The 20,083-nt window shown below is 41.5% G+C and overlaps 1 protein-coding gene across 2 annotated transcripts in view; it reads left to right on the top strand.

The window, feature by feature from the left end:
* IL7R (interleukin 7 receptor) overlaps window positions 1-19,510 on the top strand; it is a 41,006-nt gene extending 21,496 nt beyond the window's left edge. For both annotated transcript variants that reach the window (XM_070743441.1, XM_070743442.1), the window contains exons 5-8: window positions 4,453-4,627; window positions 12,397-12,484; window positions 12,584-12,659; window positions 15,154-19,510. In XM_070743441.1, coding sequence (XP_070599542.1) covers window positions 4,453-4,627; window positions 12,397-12,484; window positions 12,584-12,659; window positions 15,154-15,654 — 840 coding nt within the window. In that variant the 3' untranslated portion in view covers window positions 15,655-19,510. The remainder of the gene's footprint in view (window positions 1-4,452; window positions 4,628-12,396; window positions 12,485-12,583; window positions 12,660-15,153) is intronic.
* Window positions 19,511-20,083: the final 573 nt, after the last annotated feature.

Raw genomic sequence — 20,083 nt, 5'->3', positions numbered from 1 at the left:
AAACTAGGTTTTTATTTTCAAAAGCCAATGAAAATCAATGTTTGAATAATGCTCTTTTTATAGAGATATTTGAAAAAAAAAATCCTTTCAATAATCAATAGATATCCTGGACTATCTGACACTGCTTATCTCCAATGGCTGCTCAAGGATGAACAGACTGTGATTACAGCACAGGTGGCTAGATTCTGCACAACAGCACTGGGGATTTGTTGGAAACACGTGATTAATCCACAATAGTTATTTTACACAGCTACAGTACTGTAGCAAATCCTTTTTTATTACTGCTCTTTTGCATTTTACTTTTTAAAGACGACAGGCAGTGAGTGGATGCCGATTTTTTTACTGCCACACTGTGGGCATCGCTTATTTGTGGGTGTGGCTTGATGGTCATGTGGCCGGGTATGAGTGGTTTGTTGACCATGTGACCAGGTGGGAGTGGCTTGGCAATCATGTGACTGGGGTGGCTTAAAGGTCATGCGACTGGGTACCAACCAAGATACGTTTTCAAATAGGTGCTTGGACTTTTTTTCAGTTCATTAAGTCACATTATTTGAATAGCCACGAAAAGGACAAATGATAGACAGCATTATTTGTTAAGGAGCACAGTAACATTTTAAGGTTTTGTACTGAACCCACAAGGTTCAGTATGAGAACAGATTAGACAAGAAGCTCGATTTTCTTGAATTGCTATAAAAGTTAAGTTCTAGATAAAGATTAAAATAATTAAAGCATTTATGGGTAAAAACATACTACTTAATTATTTCCTATTTTAAAAGTAATTAAGGATCATACTAAGGTACTAGAGAAGGAAGGACAATTAAAAAAAACTATTAAGTAATCAAGAAATAGTGCATAAACTTACTATCTCCACTGTGTTCTCCCCCCCTATGGGGGCAGAAGCTCATTACTGACTACGGGCCTCACAGTTTAAGGATTGATATTATAATACAATTAGAAACATAGAAGTCTGACGGCAGAAGAAGACCTCATGGTCTATCTAGTCTGCCCTTATACTATTTTCTGTATTTTATCTTAGGATGGATATATGTTTATCCCAGGCATGTTTAAATTCAGTTACTGTGGATTTATCTACCACGTCTGCTGGAAGTTTGTTCCAAGGATCTACTACTCTTTCAGTAAAATAATATTAGGCCATGCAGAAGTGACAGATTGGATGCCAAATTGGGTTTTTAATATAGATTTTATCTGTAATTTATTATTTTATTCTAGAACTTTTAACTGGATATTCCTTGAGTGTTTTTATTTGTTCTGGTCACCTTTCATAGACTGTTGTAAACAGGAGTGGACGATGGGGAACACAGTGGGGTAGAGAAAATGGAGCTCCACCCCAGAGCATCCAATTTGCACTGAAAGATGAAAGAAAATGCAGGGTGTCCTGCATTGGCCAAGCCCACAGTGCGGTAGTAAAAATTTTTGGTAGCCCTTCACTGGTCGTAAACCTGATTTGATTTGAATGTTACCCCTTGCTAATAGCAATCTTCAAAGATGCTATTCCTTGTTAATGTTAGAAAATCCCCCCTACTGTTATTCAACTTCACCCTTAGAAGTTCGTGATGAAAATAATTAACTGGCTGGAAACATGGAAAACTTAACAAGAAACATTTTTCCCCCTGCGGAAATGTTTCCCCCTCAAAAATTGTTTCTGTTAGTCTCTAATGTAAACCAAGCTTGATTACAACAAAGCAGATTTGTAATTCATTGTTAGAAACATAGAAACATAGAAGACTGACGGCAGAAAAAGACCTCATGGTCCATCTAGTCTGCCCTTATACTATTTCCTGTATTTTATCTTACAATGGATATAAGTTTATCCCAGGCATGTTTAAATTCAGTTACTGTGGATTTACCAACCACGTCTGCTGGAAGTTTGTTCCAAGGATCTACTACTCTTTCAGTGAAATAACATTTCCTCACATTGCTTTTGATCTTTTCCCCAACTAACTTCAGATTGTGTCCCCTTGTTCTTGTGTTCACTTTCCTATTAAAAACACTTCCCTCATGGACCTTATTTAACCCTTTAACATATTTAAATGTTTCGATCATGTCCCCCCTTTTCCTTCTGTCCTCCAGACTATACAGATTGAGTTCATTAAGTCTTTCCTGATACGTTTTATGCTTAAGACCTTCCACCATTCTTGTAGCCCGTCTTTGGACCCGTCTTTGGACCCGTTCAATTTTGTCAATATCTTTTTGTAGGTGAGGTCTGAACTGAACACAGGATTCCAAATGTGGTCTCACCAGCGCTCTATATAAGGGGATCACAATCTCCCTCTTCCTGCTTGTTATACCCCTAGCTATGCAGCCAAGCATCCTACTTGCTTTTCCTACTGCCCGACCACACTGCTCACCCATTTTGAGGCTGTCAGAAATCACTACCCCTAAACCCTTCTCTTCTGAAGTTTTTGCTAACACAGAACTGCCAATGCAATACTCAGATTGAGTGCAATGCCTTTGATTTGACCCAAACTTTCCGATTTAGCATCTGCTTAGCTTAAATTCTGCCTCTGGCACAGGGGGCAGAATTTTTCATTGAGGGCCACATCAGGGTCCATTTTTCATTGCGGGCCAAATCAGAGTGCGTGTTCTGGGCGACGAATGGAGGCGAGGCCAGAGTGATCTCTAACAGTTCTTCATTCGATACTGCCTGAGAGGCTACGGTGGTCCCTGGCTGGCACAACTCCTCTGGCATGAAACTGATCAGCCCAACAACCAATTGGGAGAGAGCATGTTCCCGCTCCAACAGAGTACCTGAATGAGAACTTCACTGACAGCTATACACTATATACAATACATAACTTTAGGCATGGCCAGCTCGATGTCACTTGTGTTGAGAGTGCCTGTGGCAGCCATTGCGCTCTGCCAGTGAAAACAGGCTCCTGACTACGGGAAAATTACTGTAATGCTCTCTACATGGGGCTACCTTTGAAAAGTGTTTGGAAACTTCAGATCGTGCAGAATGCAGCTGTGAGAGCAATCATAGGCTTCCCAAGGTATGCCCTTGGGAAGCCTATGCAGTCTGCATTGGTTGCCGATCAATTTCCGGGCACAATTCAAAGTGTTGGTTATGACCTATAAAGCCCGTCATGGCATCGGACCAGAATATCTCCAGGACCACCTTCTGCTGCACGAATCCCAGTGACTGGTTCGGTCCCACAGAGTTGGCCTTCTCCGGGTCCCATCGACTAAGCAATGTCGTTTGGTGGGACCTAGGAGGAGAGCCTTCTCTGTGGCGGCCCCGGCCCTCTGGAACCAGCTCCCCCCAGATATCAGAGTTGCCCACATCCTTCTTGCCTTTCGCAAGCTCCTTAAAACCCACCTGTGTCGTCAGGCATGGGGGAATTGAAATTTCCCTTCCCCCTAGGCTTATAGAATTTATACATGGTATGCTTGTATATATGAGTGGTTTTTTAAATTGGTTTTTTTTAGATTGTTTTTAATATTAGATTTGTTTACATTGTCTGTTTACATTGTCTTCGGAGAGGGACAGCATACAAATCTAATAAATAAATAAATAAATACAATTGTTAACAGGCCCAGAGGAAAAAATATCAAAAATTTATAAATATCTAATAGAATATGAAAAGCATGAGGAAATAGTCAAAGGACCGATGATTGCCTGGGTGAAAAATATCAGCCGTAGCATTTACCTGGCAGAATGGGAGCAAATTTGGATAAGAAATACTCAAATAAATCAATAATTTATAAAGAAAATCAGTATAAATGTTGTACCAGACTATAGAGATTGAGTTCATTAAATCTTTCCTGATAAGTTTTATGCTTAAGACCTTCCACCATATTTGTAGCCCGTCTTTCGACCCGTTCAATTTTTATCAATATATTTTTCTGGTGAGGTCTCCAGAACTGAACACAGTATTCCAAATGTGGTCTCACCACCAGCGCTCTATACAGCGGGATCACAATCTCCCTCTTCCTGCTTGCTATACCTCTAGCTATGCAGCCAAGCATTCTACTTGCTTTTCCTACCGCCTGAACGCACTGTTCACCCATTTTGAGACTGTCAGAAATCACTACGCCTAAACTTCTTCTGAAGTTTTTCCTAACACAGAACTGCCAATACAATACTCAGATTGAGGATTCCTTTTCCCCAAGTGCATTATTTTACATTTGGAAACGTTAAACTGCAGTTTCCATTGCTTTGACCACTTATCTAGTAAAGCTAAATCATTTGCCATATTACAGACGCTTCCAAGAATATCAACCTATTGATATTGATTAACCTATCAACCTATTGCACACTTTAGAGTCATCACCAAATAGGCAAACCTTCCCTACCAAACCTTCCCCTATCCCCAAGATCTAAGCACCCATGCTCTAGCAGGATATGGTGTTAGGGTAACTAATGCAGATCCAGATTTATTTCTGCCAGTAAGTATTATTAACACAAAATTCTCAAATTTATTCCTGTTTTAGACCACCGAATCCAATGTTGTTAAATTAAAACTTCTGGGTAAGGAATTTCAGCCAGATGTAACATATGAGATGAAGGTTCGGTCAAGGCCTAACGAAGTGTACTACAGTGGCCCCTGGAGTGACTGGAGCTCATCCCAATATTTCAATACTTCAGCCGAAACATCAAGTGGAATAAGTGAGTCCAGATTTTTAATTTAATTCTTATTGAAAATCAAAAATATCAGAAATGTTTACAAACTGGCACAATGGCGAACCTGTTTGACTGTGACAAGGGAGTTTCTGTTTGTTCATGCAACTCATTGGGTGACTTTGGACCTTTGTCCCTCTGAGCCCAACATCTGCGATGGAAGCAGCAGTGGACTGCTCCCTGTTCGGACCTGTTCATAGAACCGGTAGCACCGACAGCAGGAGGCTCCACCCACCCACCTGTGCAGAAGCGTCATGTGCACATGTGAACCAGTAGTACAGTGGTACCTCTACCTAGGAATGCTTCTACTTATGAACTTTTCTAGATAAGAACCAGGTGTTCAAGATTTTTTTGCCTCTTCTCAAGAACCATTTTCCACTTACAAACCCAAGCCTCTGAAATCGTAACCAGAAAAGGCAGGGAGAAGCCTCCGTGGGGCCTCTCTTCCTGGGAGGAAACAGGGCCAGAAAAGGCGGGGTGAAGCCTCTGTGGGGCCTCTCTAGGAATCTCCTAGTTAGAAGGTTCAGCTCTAGTCTCGATTCTATGTAAACAAATGAAGAGCTTAGGTCTTGATTTTTTTAAAAAAAAAATTATTAATTTTTTAATAATGACAGATACACATTACATAAAACACACTGCACAGTGATCCAGTGTGCTCCCACCAACATCATTCATTCATTCAGACCTCTTCATCAAAATGAGGGAGTAGTTTTTTGTATCATTTAAAACCAAGAACATTACAATATTCACAAATTATAGAGTGATCCCAGTTTATTCTTTATACCTTGGTTTCGAATTCAGGAACTGTTCCTGATTGATCTCACTGTTTCATCTTTGGATTTAAGCCTGATTACAACCTCCTATGGCTAATATATTTAATTTAATACTCGATTAGCCGTTTCCCATATTAAAGTTTTTCTTGCTCCCCTAACAGGTTAGCTCTGAGTTTCTTAAAAACTAAAATAATAATAATAAAAGTATACAGATTGTACTTTTCAGTTCCAAAATTATCATAAGACTATTTTAAAAAAAGAAAAAGATTCAAATATTACAATCATTAATTAGATCTTAAGACTCTTATTCAAAACAGTTTTAAATTATATACATTTGTAGCATGTATGGGTTAAGGACAAAAGGTTTTGGTTCTTGTCTTAGTGTATTTTCCCTTTACTATGTAAACTAAGGAGTATTTATTTGCGAGTTTTGTAAGAGGAAGCAATTTTTCCCATAGGAATCAATGTAAAAGCAAATAATGCATGCGATTGGGGAAACCACAGGGAGGGTGGAGGTTCTGTTTACTTCCAGGAGATTCCTAGAGAGGTCCCACAGAGGCTTCTCCCTGCCTTGTCCAGCCCTGTTTCCTCCCAGGAGATGATTAGAGAGGCCCCACAGAGGCTTCTCCCCACCTTATCCAGCCCGGTTTCCTCCCAGGAGATTCCTAGAGAGGCCCCATAGAGGCTTCTCCCCACCGTTTCCGGCCCTGTTTCCTTCCAGGAGATTCCTAGAGAGACCCCACGGAGGCTTTTCCCCACCTTTTCCAGCCCGGTTTCCTCCCAGGAGATTCCTAGAGAGACGCCACAGAGGCTTCTCCCTGCCTTTTCCAGTTACAGCTTCGGAAGTTCGGGTTTGTAAGTGAAATTGGTTCTTGAGAAGAGGCAAAAAAATCTTGAACACCCGGTTCTTATCTAGAAAAGTTCATAAGTAGAGGCGTTCTTAAGTAGAGGTACCACTGTATTGAAAAAAAGTGACTTAAGTCCGTTTTTCACACCTAGGCATCCCCATGGTTATGAGATTTATCTTTGGATGCTTGACAACTGACACACATTTATGACAGTTTGAATGTCCCGGTGTCATGGGACCACCTTTTCTGACCTTCTGGCAAGCAAAGTCAATTGGGGAGCCAGATTCACTTAATAACCATGTTGTTAACTTAACAACCACAGTGATTCACTTAACAACTGGGACAAGAAAAGTCATAAAAATGAGTCAAAACTCTCAAATTTTTCAACATTATTTTTGGCTCAATTGTGGTCATAAGTTGAGGACTTACCTGCACTTTGATTAGGATCAAAAAATGTATACGTCAGCAAAGCTTTCTGAAGCTAACATTCCATTGTTATAACTATTACCAATGCCAGTTAATAATCGACAATAGCTGATATATCATGAACAAATTCCAGGCCCTGCGTATCAGATATAATGTTAAATTATTAACATTTCTTTCATCATTTACTTTTCAAAGACACAAAAAGCTGTGGGAAATAATTTTTGGCAGGAAAACCACCAGATCCCTCCTCCCTATATCTGGTTTGTAAAAGTATACTGCATGGAGGAATGAGTACTGTAATAGAATAACTGTACTACGTTGACAATTTAGAATGTGTTTTCAGTACATATAGAGAAGCAGGATATTTAGTTCTAGGTGAAGTGGAAAAAAAGCAATCAAGAATCAGGGGCCAGAGATATCACCACAAAACCAGAAGAATGTCATGAGACCATGAAGTCCAAGGGTCCTTGATAGTGATGGGCGAACCCAACGGTGTTCGGCTTCGGCAAGTTCGGCCCAATTTTACACAAAATTCAGCCGAATGCGAACCAAACCCGAACCTGAACGGGGAATCCCTCCCATGAAGAGATTCCGGGGGCGGAGCTTTGACGTCACTGGCAGGTTGAGTGAAAGGACGCCGCAGCGGCGCTGCAAGCAAAGGGCGGTCCTTTCATGTAAAAATAAACATGTTTATTTTTACGTGAAAGGACCGCCCTTTGCTTGCAGTGCCACTGCGGTGTCCTTTTTCGTAAAAATAACAATGTTTATTTTTACATGAAGACCTCCCTTTGAAGGAGCTGGGGAATACCTCCCACGAAGAGATTCCGGGGGCGGAGCTTTGATGTCACTGGCAGGTTGCTAAGGACGCCAAGGTGATCACTTCCTGGATTCCATGGAATCCAGGAAGTGATCACCTTGGCGTCCTTAGCAACCTGCTGGTGACGTCAAAGCTTCAAACGCCGAACACAACCCCAAACTTTGCCCGAAGTTTGGAAAAATGTCAGGTTCGTGTTCAGCATACCGAACACCGCAAAATTCAGTATGGACCCGAATTGTGCGGGTTCAGTTCGCCCATCACTAGTCCTTGATAATAGAATAGAATTAAAATATTTTATTGCCCAAGTGTGTTTGGACACACAAGGAATTTATCTTTGATGCATGTGCCCTCAGTGTACTTAAAAGAAAATATACATTTGTCAAGAACCATGAGGTGCAACGCTTAATGATTGTCAAATAAGCAATCAGGAAACAATCAATATTAATATTAATATTAATCATAAGGATACAAGCAACAAGTTACAGTCATACAGTCATAATTAAGAGGATATGGGTGATAAGAACAATGAGAAGACTAATAATAATAGTAATGCAGCCTTAATAAATAGCTTGACAGTGGTGAGGGAATTATTTGTTTATCAGCGTGATGGTGTTTGGAAAAAAACTGTTCTTGTGTCTAGTTGTCTTGGTGCTCTATAGCAGTGTTTCCCAACCTTGGCAACTTGAAGATATTTGGACTTCAACTCCCAGAATTCCCCAGCCAGCAAATGCTGGCTGGGGAATTCTGGGAGTTGAAGTCCAAATATCTTCAAGTTGCCAAGGTTGGGAAACACTGCTATAGAGCAGGGGTCTCCAACCGCCGGTCCGCGGACCGGCACCGGGCCGCTGGGGGTTTTCAGCCGGTCCGCGGCGCCAGGGCCCCCTCGGCCTTTCCGCGCTGCCCACCGCCCGCCCGATTTGCCCCCTCTGCTCCTCTGCCACCTCCTGCCTTTCACCGCAGCTCCTCCCGCACCCGGAACGCACGCCCTGCCCGCCTCACATTTGCCGAGAGGACTTTCGCCCCGGGCTCTCAGCAAGGGGGCTGCATGAGAGGCGGGGCCGGCGGAAGGTGATATTCAATGTCGGGGGCGCACGGGCGGTCTTGCGCGTGCTCCCTATCTCCCTGCTAGCCCACTCGGAATACTGTATTCAAAATAAGAAAAGCCTTCGCCGGCAAAGGCTTTTCTTATTTTGAATACGTATTCCGAGTGGGCTAGCAGGGAGATAGGGAGCGCGCGCAAGACCGCCCGTGCGCCCCCGACATTGAATATCACCTTCCGCCGGCCCCGCCTCTCATGCAAACCCCCTTGCTGAGAGCCCGGGGCGAAAGTCCTCTCGGCAAATGTGAGGCGGGCAGGGCGTGCGCGCGTCACCGCTGAGAAGAACGGAGAGAGAACGAGAGTGAGTGAAAGCAACAGACAGCAAGATAGAGAGAAAGTGAGAAAGAGAGAGTGAGAGAAAGGGGGGGAGAGAAAGAGATAGCAAGAGAGAGAGAACAAGAGAGAGAAAGAGCGTGAGAAACAAAACAAGAGAGAAAGAGAGAGAGAGAGAAAGCAAAAGAGACAGAAAGAAAACAAGAGAGAGAAAGTGAGAAGAAGAGAGAGAAAGAGGGGGAGAGAGAGAGAAAGAGAGAGGGGGGAGAGAGAGAAAGAGAGGGAGAAAGAGAGGGAAAGGGGGGAGAGATAGCAAGAGAGGGAGAGAGAAAGAGAGAGGGAAAGGGGGAGAGAGGGGGGAGAGAAAGAGGAGATAAAGGAAGAGGAGAGAGAGAAAGGAAGAGAAAGAAAGAAAGAGGGATAGAAAGAGAGAGAGAGTGAGAGATGCTCAGTGAGCCTTTCTTTGAAGTTGCCTTTCTTTCTTTCTTTCTTTCTTTCTTTCTTGCTCTTTTTCTTTCTCTCTTTTACCTTTCCTTCCTCTATTTCTTTTCTTTCTCCTTCCTACCTTCTTCCCTCCCTCCCTCCAGTCCTTCCTCTCTTACTCTCCCCTTTCATAAGTTTCCTTGCTTCCTTCCTCTGTTCCTGTCCCTTCCCTCTTTCCTTCTTTCTTCCTTCCTTCCTTCCTTTCCTCCCTTCCTTTCCTCCCTCCATTTCTTGCTTTCCTTTTCCTTCCTCCCTTCTTTCCTCCCTCATTCCCTTCTTTCACTCCTTCCTCTCTTACTCTCCCCTTTCACACCTTTCTTTGCTTCTTTGCACCCTTCTTCTGTTCCTGTACCTTCCCTCTTTCCTTCCTTCCTTCCCACCCTCCGTCCATTCATTCACCCATTCCTCTCTTGATCGCCCCTTTTACGGCGCCGCTGACAGCTAGCTCCCCCCCCCCACCGGGCCATGGAAAACTGGTCTAGTTGAAAGCCGGTCCCTGGTGCAAAAAAGGTTGGGGACCTCTGCTATAGAGCATCATTTTGAAGGTAGGAGTTGAAACAATTTATGCCCAGGATGCAAGGAATATTTTCACAGATCTCTTTTTAGCTTGTGCAGTACATATACAGGTCCTCAATGGAAGGCAGATTGGTAGCAATTGTTTTTTCTGCAGTTACCCTCTGAAGTCTGTGTCGGTCTTGTTGGGTTGCAGGACTGAACCAGACAGTTATAGAGGTGCAGATGACAGACTAAATGATTCCTCTGTAGAACTGTATCAGCAGTTATATAATCAGAAGAATTGGATCTTGGACATTGACAACTTCTGCTGCAGGAACTTTGGTGGAAGCAAAGTGACCAACTTAATTCATGCCGTTGCTTAGTCATTACTCATGCAAAAAATTTCATGCAGTGTTTAATTAAAATTTACTGTATGGTTGCTTAGTCTCATTCAAACTAGTCTTACCTTCTACAATAGTTTATTTTATTTTTATTTATTTATTTACTTTGTCCAATACACAATGAGGGTCTACCAAAAGAAAACCCATACCAACCGTTATCTAAATGCACACTCACACCACCACCCCGCACAAATCACCTCAGTGGCCAAAACTCTCATCACCAGAACCAAACGCTTAGCTGACCATGAGCACTTAAAAACTGAATTGAACAAACTCAAAGATGTACTAATTTCTAATGGATTCAAAGAGAAAACAATAACAAACCTAATCAATAAAGAGACACCCCCCAAAAAACAAGATCAAGAACAGGACAATGGCACCACCATCCTTCCTTACATCAAAGGCACCACGGATAAAATTAGTAAAATTCTACAAAAACATAACATCAAAACCTCATTTTGCACTAACCAAAAAATATCTAATATCCTAAGGAGCCCCAAAGATAAAATCCAATTAGAATACCAAGGTATCTATGAAATCCCTTGCAAAACATGTGCAGCCACATACATTGGACAAACTAACCGAAGAGTGAGCCAGCGCATGGCAGAACATATGAATGCAGTCAAGAAACAGGAGAAGACCTCCTCCCTTGTCCAGCACATTAAAAGAACAGGGCACGAAATTGACTTTGAAAAAACTAAATTACTCCACAAAACAGAGAATTTATATAAAAGAATCTCTCTAGAAGCTATTGAAATTGAAAAAAGATCTTTTTGTTTAAATAAACGGGATGATACCTCACGTCTGCCAGAGATTTGGAAACCAGCCTTAAACAAAATAAAAACTTCATTATAATCAATATGTCAATCCTTTAATTATTATGATTTTAGAATTTTATATTTGGAAATCAGACTTAAACAAAACACTTCATAATCTTCATACCATTCCTTCTATAACCATGATTACACCAACCAATCAGATCACGGAAGCATAGTCACCCAATCTATTTGCTACATTCAAAGCAAATCTCCACCCCCACACTACATGCTAAGAAGGAATGTCAGTTGCTAATATTCATTTGCAAAAACACAGAGATTGGAACTCCAGCCTGATGATGGTAAATGTGATTTTACCGAAACGTCGCATAGACATGCAAAACATTACACAGGGCAAAACCCGAACTCAGAACAATCTACATATATATATATATATATATATATATATATATATATATATATATATATATATATATATATATATATATATACATACATACATATAGTAAAATACATGATGAAGGTTATAGAGGAGATACTCATAGTAAAATATATCTAAGAAAGAATAGAAAAGAGGATATAGTAATAGAACATATCAATGAAAGAATAGAAGAAGAGATATAGGAATAGAAGAAAGGTATAGGAGATATAGGAGAGCAATAGGACAGGGGACGGAAGGCACTCTAGTGCACTTATACTCGCCCCTTACTGACCTCTTAGGAATCTGGATAGGTCAACCATAGATAATCTAAGGGTAAAGTGTTGGGGGTTTGGGGATGACACTATGGAGTCCGGTAATGAGTTCCACGCTTCGACAACTCGGTTACTGAAGTCATATTTTTTACAGTCAAGTTTGGAGCGGTTAATAGTGAAGAACAAAACTTTGTTCCTCTTCTACAGAATGTCTTTTAAGCATTTACTGTGGAAGATTCCATGATTATGGATGAGCAATGTCAGATGGGATACAAACTTAAAATTTTGCATTGTTATGATGAGATCTGGAATCATAATTGGTATGTAAACACCTTCAAGTTAAGCAGAAGCTAGGCTAATAGCACAGAATAGAACAGGGGCCTCCAACCTTGGCAACTATACGACTTGTGGACTTCAACTCCCAGAATTCCTCAGCCAACAAACAAAGCTCGTTGAGGAATTCTGGAAATTGAAGTCCACAAGTCTTAAAGTTGTCAAGGTTGGAAACCCCTGGAGTAGAAGATACCCAGAACCAAAGCTCTGTTCTGGCAGGACATAGGTTTCTGGAGGTTAGTTAATGGATGCCTCATATAAAATGGATATTACCTGTAATGTCAAGCTTTGAAAAATCTATTACTGTATCTATTTTTAATGCTAAGATTTCTTTCCTCAGACAAAGTTCTCCTGATGACTGTATCCATTGCAAGCTTTTTTGTACTTTTTGTTGTAATTCTTCTGGGCCCAATATTTTGGAAAAACAGGTAATTTTTAAAAAAAAATCACAATTCTAAATCATATTTTCATTCACAAAGGTTACTGAAAGATGGTTCCTAACTAACATTGTTTTTAATCTTCTTCAGGATCAAAGCAATTGTTTGGCCCACCATCCCCAATCATAAAAAAACTCTGGATAAATTATGCAACAAACTAAGAAAGGTTAGTACTTTACTTCAGGAAAAAGTAGCCCTGCAGGCCTTCAATGTAAAATGAAATACACTCCTCAATTTACAAACACAACTGAGCCCCAGACTTTTGTGCTAAGCAAGATATATTAACCACAGTTCACTTAATGCCCTTCATGGCACCGGACCAGAATATCTTCGGGACCGCCTCTTGCTACATGAATCCCAGCGACTGGTTAGGTCCCACAGAGTCGGCCTTCTTCGGGTCCCGTCGACTAAACAATGTCGTCTGGCAGGACCCAGGGGAAGAGCCTTCTCTGTGGGGGCTCCGAACCTCTGGAACCAGCTCCCCCCTGAGATTAGGATTGCCCCCACCCTCCCTGCCTTTCGTAAACTCCTTAAAACCCACCTCTGTCGTCAAGCATGGGGGAACTAAAACATCTCCCCCTTGCCCATGTTGTTTTGCCGTTTGATTGATTGACTGTGTGCCTGGTTTTTTTATATATATTGGGATGGTTTTATGAATTTTTTAATTTAAAATTGTAATTAGATTGGGGGGAATTGGATTTGTTACTATGTACTGTTTTTATTATTGTTGTGAGCTGCCCCAAGTTTACGGAGAGGGGCGGCATATAAATCCAATAAATCTAATCTAATCTAATCTAATGACCGTTCAAAGTTACATCACTGGAAAAAAAGGGGATTTATGACCATTTTTCACACTTAGGACCATTGCAACATACCCATGGTCACATGATCAAAATTTGGATGCTTGGCAGCTGGTTCCTATTTATGACGGTTGCAAAGTCCTGGGATTGTATGATCCCCATTTGTGACCTTCTGACAATGCAGGGGTCAAGGTTCCAAATAGTATCCAAAACTAAATCAGAGTCCAAGGCAAAGTATTCCTCAATGTTCCAATTTATTAGCAGAGCCGTGTTGGCACATCTAAGAGAATCTAAAGCTACGAGGGTTTCTCCACTCAGTTTAAAGTTCAATCCCTTCCCACAATTTCACCATGTTGCCCAGTCTCCTTCTGCCAATTTCCCCGTTATTGTCATCAGCTTCCTGGCAGGTGCAAAAAAAGGATGACCTTGAGAATCTAGAAGAAATTTGTTATTTTCTAGCACCGAGCCCCCCAGAAAACAATGCACACCACCGGTTTTCAATAATAAAGGATTTATTATTTACAAGAATTATTTACAGTTCAAGTTTGTTCAGATTCAAACAGCTTTGCTGAAATGATTAAAGAGTCTTCTCAGCTGACTACAACCCCAGTAGTAGATAAGCACAAGAATAATTACCCAGCTGGAAATAATATTCAGAAGCAGAGGCATCCAAGGGAGTGAGCTCAAATTCTGGAGATCTTCAAAAAGCTAAGAACACAAGCTGAAATAACAAAAACTAGCTGCTAGAATGAAACACATTGTTCTCTGCAACTGGGTGGAGCTCTGTTCACTCTTAAACAACCTGAGGGCGTGACCCATTAGCCAGCAGTACTACTCATGAGTGACTATCCTCTTAGCCAACCATTCCTGCCTCCTGGATGCACTCCGCACTCTGGCATCCAGAAGAGGCTCCTCCTCTTCCCCTGAGTCACTCATGACAGGAAATGCAAAGTCATTCCTGACAGGAAGTGCTGATTCACTCATCCCAAAAAGTGCAGAAGGCCCTGGTTGTTCTGACCCTGACCCTTCATCAATTTCACTGTCACTCTCAGGTGTCAGGAATACAGGACACCTGCCTCACCCCTCCACAGTCTCTGCATCCTTTGAGTCCTTAACTATTTTCACAGGACGTGAACGAACCATCGCAAAATTTCTTATGGCTACATCTCCACATCCCTCATGCAGCAGCCCCTCCCAAATTCCCACAGCACAAATACATTCTAGAGCATAATATGTGGCAGGCAAAAGTCTCCAAATCAAACGATGGCTTCGGCCTGACAGCAAATTTACTTAACAACCATATTTGATTTGATTTGATTTGATTTATTGGATTTGTATGCCGCCCCTCTCTGGAGACTCAGGGCAGCTAACAACAATAATAGAACAGTATACACAATAATCGAATAGTAAAAACAATTAAAAACCCATTAAAGTAAAAACCAAAACCAAACATACATTCAGACATACCATGCATAAAATTGTAAAGGCCTAGGAGGAAAGAGTATCTCAGTTCCCCCATGCCTGACAGCAGAGGTGGGTTTTAAGTAGCTTACGAAAGGCAAGGAGGGTGGGGGCAATTCTAATCTCTGGGGGGAGTTGGTTCCAGAGGGCCGGGGCCGCCACAGAGAAGGCTCTTCCCCTGGGTCCCGCCAAGCGGCATATTACTAACTTAACAAGGTTAACAAGGTCGTAACTTGGGGCAAAACTCACTTAATCAATGTCTCACTTGGCAATAATGGGCTCATTTGTGGTCGTAAGTCAAGGACATTTTTCCTTTTTTAAAAACGAATTCATGTCTTTGCTTTACAACTTTGGAAGTGCATTGAACAAATTCCCGTAAATATCTTCTTATCCGTGCAGAACTCTGACGCTAGTTTCTTTAATCCTGAGAGTTTGGGATATGCCGACATCCATAAGGTGCAGAGCATTCAGGCTAAATCAGAAGTTGCCCGCCTTCAACCACCATCGTATAACCCCGACGAAGAAGCCAACAATTTGGCGGAACCAAAAAGCAACTTGAACCCTATTGATCATGGATGGTTGAAGCTCCCTCTGGCATATGAAGGAATGTTGTCAACAGAGGTGAAGGAGAAGCTCTACAATGGAAGTGGGGACGCGATTGCTGATCGTTCAGACCTCAGCATCAATCTATACAATGAGGGCAGAACTCCCGACCCACATAGCTGGAGCAGCCGTGATCTGTGTAAATATTCCATTGTCCCCCTGGACCACTTTCCCCCATCTGAATTAAGAACGGGCTCTTGTGACCACACTTATTCCAACGGGGAGACCAGGGTATTAAATAAAGAAGAAACTTACGTCACAATGGCAAGCTTTTTTGAAAATAAGGGGAAATTATGAAATTAATACTTACAGGCATAACCATTACCAAGAGGCATATCTAGGTGTCACGTAGGGCTATAACTTCTGTTAGTTTTCCTTCTGCTTCCAATGCTGAGTTTCAGCATCACTTTGCAGATTTAAAAAAATAAATAAAGCTGTATGAAGTTTTCATTTAAAATGAAATTATCTTGCAGTTAAAAAAAGAGAAAAAGCAGAGTTTTCTTCATCCTTGACTTTCCATTGCAACTGCATTTATTTCTTCACTTGAAATGGCTTCAGAGCATTTAAAGGACGCCCAGAAGTGTTGGGAAGTCATTTCTGCTCTTGTACCTTTGGAAATTTTCTAAGTTTAATTCTGTTTAGAGAGGCTTCTGTGACATTGACAAAATAAAAACTCTGGCCTTAAGCCAAAATATGTTCATTGAATCCAGTGGTGGACTCCTACGGGTACAGTCAGGTACGCAGGAATAGTAGAAAACATTTGGTCAGGTATGCAGAACTGGTAGAAAATTTTTGAATCCCCCCCCCCCTTCTGGGCTCTGGGTATGTTTTTCCTATCACAATAAATGAGATTGAATGTGTGTAATTTTAGAAGAGCTGTGCGTATGTGCATGTGTGTACATACACATAGTCTATATCAGTGATTTTCAACCTTTTTTGAGCCGCGGCACATTTTTTACATTTACAAAACCCTGGGGCACATTGAGCGGGGGGGGGCGATGGGGGGGCGGCTAAAAAAGGTTTGGACAAAAAAATTATCTCTCTTCCTCCCCTTCACTCTATTTTTTCTCCCTCCCTCTTTCTCTCCCTTCCTTCCTTTCTTTCTCTTCCTTCCTTTCTCTCTTTCTTTCTCCCTCCCTCCCTCCCTCTATGTCTTTCTCTCTCTCTCCTTCCCTCCCTTCTCTTTCTCTCTCTCTTTCTTTCTCTCTTTCTCTCTCTTTCTTTCTCTTGTTCTCTCTCTCTTGCTTTCTTTTTCTCTCTCTTGTTCTCTTTCTCTCTCTCTCCCTCTCTCTCTCTCTTGCTTTCTTTCTCTCTTGCTTTCTTTCTCTCTTGCTTTCTTTCTCTCTTGCTTTCTTTCTCTCTTGCTTTCTTTCTCTCTCTCTCTTGCTTGCTTTCTCTCTGAGCTTCGCGGCACACCTGACCATGTCTCGCGGCACACTAGTGTGCCACGGCACACTGGTTGAAAAACACTGGTCTTTATAGTAGATAATGTATATTTTTGTGTGCCTGTGTGTAATATGTATGTACACATATGGCATATATATATAGAATTAAATAGCATATTTTGGATGTTCAGTAATAGTAAATAGATAGGGAAATGATATCTCTTTGAGGTGAGGAGAGGCCAGGCACCCTAACCCAAGCCCCTGACGTGAGTGCTGTGAATTTGACCACCTTTAAGCCAGTCACATGACCTTTAAGCCACCCCCAGTCACATGGTTGTTAAGCCACTCCCACCTGGTCACATGGCCTACAAGCCACACCCACAAAATGAGCCACGCTTATTGGTAGTAAAAATGTTTCCAGCCCTTCACTGATTGAAACATGCGGGTGTTTTGTGTTTATTGACTGCCTCATTTAGGGACTAGCTGCAGTTATGACGGTGATGAGAATGTAACTTTATTACCAATCCTCTCACGTATGACCTTCATAGGTCTGTAAAGAAAGGAAGCCTGAAATAAGATCATAAGCACAGCCACAGGTTTACTTAGCAACCGTTTTGCTTAATGACAGAGTTTCCAGTCTAACTGTGGTTGATAAATTAGAACCACCTGCCTATTATAATTATAATAATAAGAATTATTATTATTTATTAGATTTGTATACCTCCCCTTCTCTGAACTCGAGGTGGCTCACAGGAATGCCCACGTTGTATAAATGTATATCTACGACATGAAACCCAGAGAAATGTATCACAATTTTAGCATTATTTTGTGAACCCGAAGGTGCTTTTTCAAAAGGCAACTTGACTTTTTGTTTTTGCTTGAAGATGTTTCATTTCTCATCTAAGAAGCTTCTTTCCAAACAGACCTATAGAAGCTTCTTAGACAACAAAGAAAACCCAGTTCCCCTTTGAAAAAGAGACAACCCTGGATGACTGAGAATCCCCACAGACATAACTTTGCGAAGTCAGTTAAGGTTCAGAATAAAATCCTTAGGAATTAATTTTCTATCTACTGTTATTTCTGTTGGGGGCCAAGAACCCAGGCCTGAATTAGAAATTATGAGGGTGCAGATATTGGAGAATTTCCACATTTTCCTTATTACGATTCAGCAGTAATCAAGGCAATGCTAGAGCGCTTGATCTTGTGGATAGTGATGGGTTTCATTTACCTTTATAGCATTTAGACTTATAGACCGCTTCATAGTGCTTTTACAGCCCTCTGTAAGCAGTTTATAGAATCAGCATATTGTCCCCAACAGTCTGGGTCCTCATTTTACCTACCTCAGAAGGATGGGTGGCTGAGTCAACCTTGAGCCGGTGGTGAGATTTGAACTGCTGAACTACAGCTAGCAGTTAGTTGAAGTAGCCTGCAGCTACTTTGCTACCGGTTCGGGAATGGGAGCGCGTGCGTGACGCTTCTGCACATGTAATAATGCCTGGGCAGGTGGGCGGAGCCTCCCGCCGCTGCTGCTACCAGTTTACCCAAACCGGGCCGAACCTGTAGAAATCCACCACTGCTTGTGGATCTATCTTGAGATTCCTGTCTGTTTAATTAAATGAAAAACAAATCTTGCTGAATTGGAGCAAAGTCCAGCAATTTAGCATTCTTTTTTTCCAGAGTAACTAGGAAGAAGCTCTGAACATTCAGAAAAAGGACAATAGTCCACCTTCTTTGCTGCTTCCCAATAAGTTCTATGTTATTATTAGGATTGATAGATTCCTCTTGTCTTGAGAACTTCGCTCCTTAAGGCCACGCCATGTCTTGGTCCACATAGTGTCTTGTGGATATGAATAATATGAACTGTACGTAATGTGCAGTAGTACTTTATTTTGCCTGTAATAATAATTTCATAAAAATGATTCTACCAGAATGTCTGTACAGTAGTACCTCTAGATACGAGCTGCTCCGCATGCGAGTATTCCAAGTTACGAGCCACAACAGGAGCGAAATTTCTGTTTGACACCCGAGTTCAAATTTGGGATACGACCCGAGCTTCCACTAGGTGGCGCAAGAATCCTTGCTTCTGGTTATCTCGGCGGGGAAAAACAAAGTCTAAAGCCATTTGTTCGAGATCCGAGTTGATAGACATACAAGCTCGGTTCTGGAATGAATTAAACTCGTATCTAGAGGTACTACTGTATCACTGTCTATAGTGACCAGTTCATTAATAGACTGTATCCCCACCCCCAGCCTTTTTGGATCAAGCGACTGGTTCTGTGGGGAGACTAGGAGGTTTTCCCGCAGACTGGGGGTGTGTGGTTTCATGTGCTGCTTGCGCCCCGCAGATGGGGAATTGCTTGTTTGCGCAGCCTGTTTTCTGGCAAGACGCAGGCTGGAGCTGGTCCACAGACCAGGGGTTGGGTACCTTTGCATTAATATCTATAAATATAATACCAGTTAAAACTTGAATTCCACTTTAAATCACTGCTGCTTTTGATTTAGCTTTCTCCAATAAATATTCAAGGGATGCTAAAACAATTTGACAATGTTCATCATTATGTGTTCTATATTCTTGTAATAGATGTATAATCTCGCCCTATACTTGTCATGTTATTCGCTGCTAGCTTTCCTTTTTTATAAGGAGTGGTTTCATATGGGTATTTTTTTTTTATTTTGATGGAAAAATAGTTATTATGTTTGTATAAATGTAATAAATGTCTTTGAATTGGATGCTGAAATGGCATTTAAATAAAGTCATTAAGAAACAAGTCAATGTTAGCCAATAGATTTCATTTTAATCCATGAATATTACTTATGAATATGTTCTGTCGGGCTCTCTGGTAGACTCCTCCCAAAAATTCACAGGTACAAATTTCAGACACACACACACGTTTGAACATTCAAAACAATGTTCTTTATAATGAAAATTCACTTAAACTAAGCCTTCTTTCGGTATAGCAAAGAGCACTCGTCTCCAACCAAACTGGTAATTTGTACAAATCCCTTATCAGTTCTGAGATACTTAGCTTGCAGCTGTGAGGTAATTCACAGTCCTTCTTCTTTCACAAAGTGACACACACTTTGCCCTGGTTTAGTTTCAAAGCGGGAAAAAATCAGCACACAAAAAGTCAAAGTCAGTAAAGCAGTCACAAAACACAAAGATCAGATAATCCTCCACAATGGCCAAACCCACAGGCTGCTATTTATAGCAGCCTCACTAATTACCACAGCCCCACCCAACCACAGGTGGCCTCATTTTCTTTGATAATAATCTCTCAGTTGTTGTTGCCTATGCATCGCTCTCCGCATGCGTGGCTGTATCATTAACTCTTGTTCCGAAT

The sequence above is a fragment of the Erythrolamprus reginae genome, chromosome 2, assembly GCF_031021105.1.
Source record: "Erythrolamprus reginae isolate rEryReg1 chromosome 2, rEryReg1.hap1, whole genome shotgun sequence".
Lineage (NCBI taxonomy): Eukaryota > Metazoa > Chordata > Lepidosauria > Squamata > Dipsadidae > Erythrolamprus > Erythrolamprus reginae.
The sequence above is the reverse complement of the archived record's forward strand: the minus strand, read 5'-3'. Positions and strand labels throughout refer to the sequence as shown.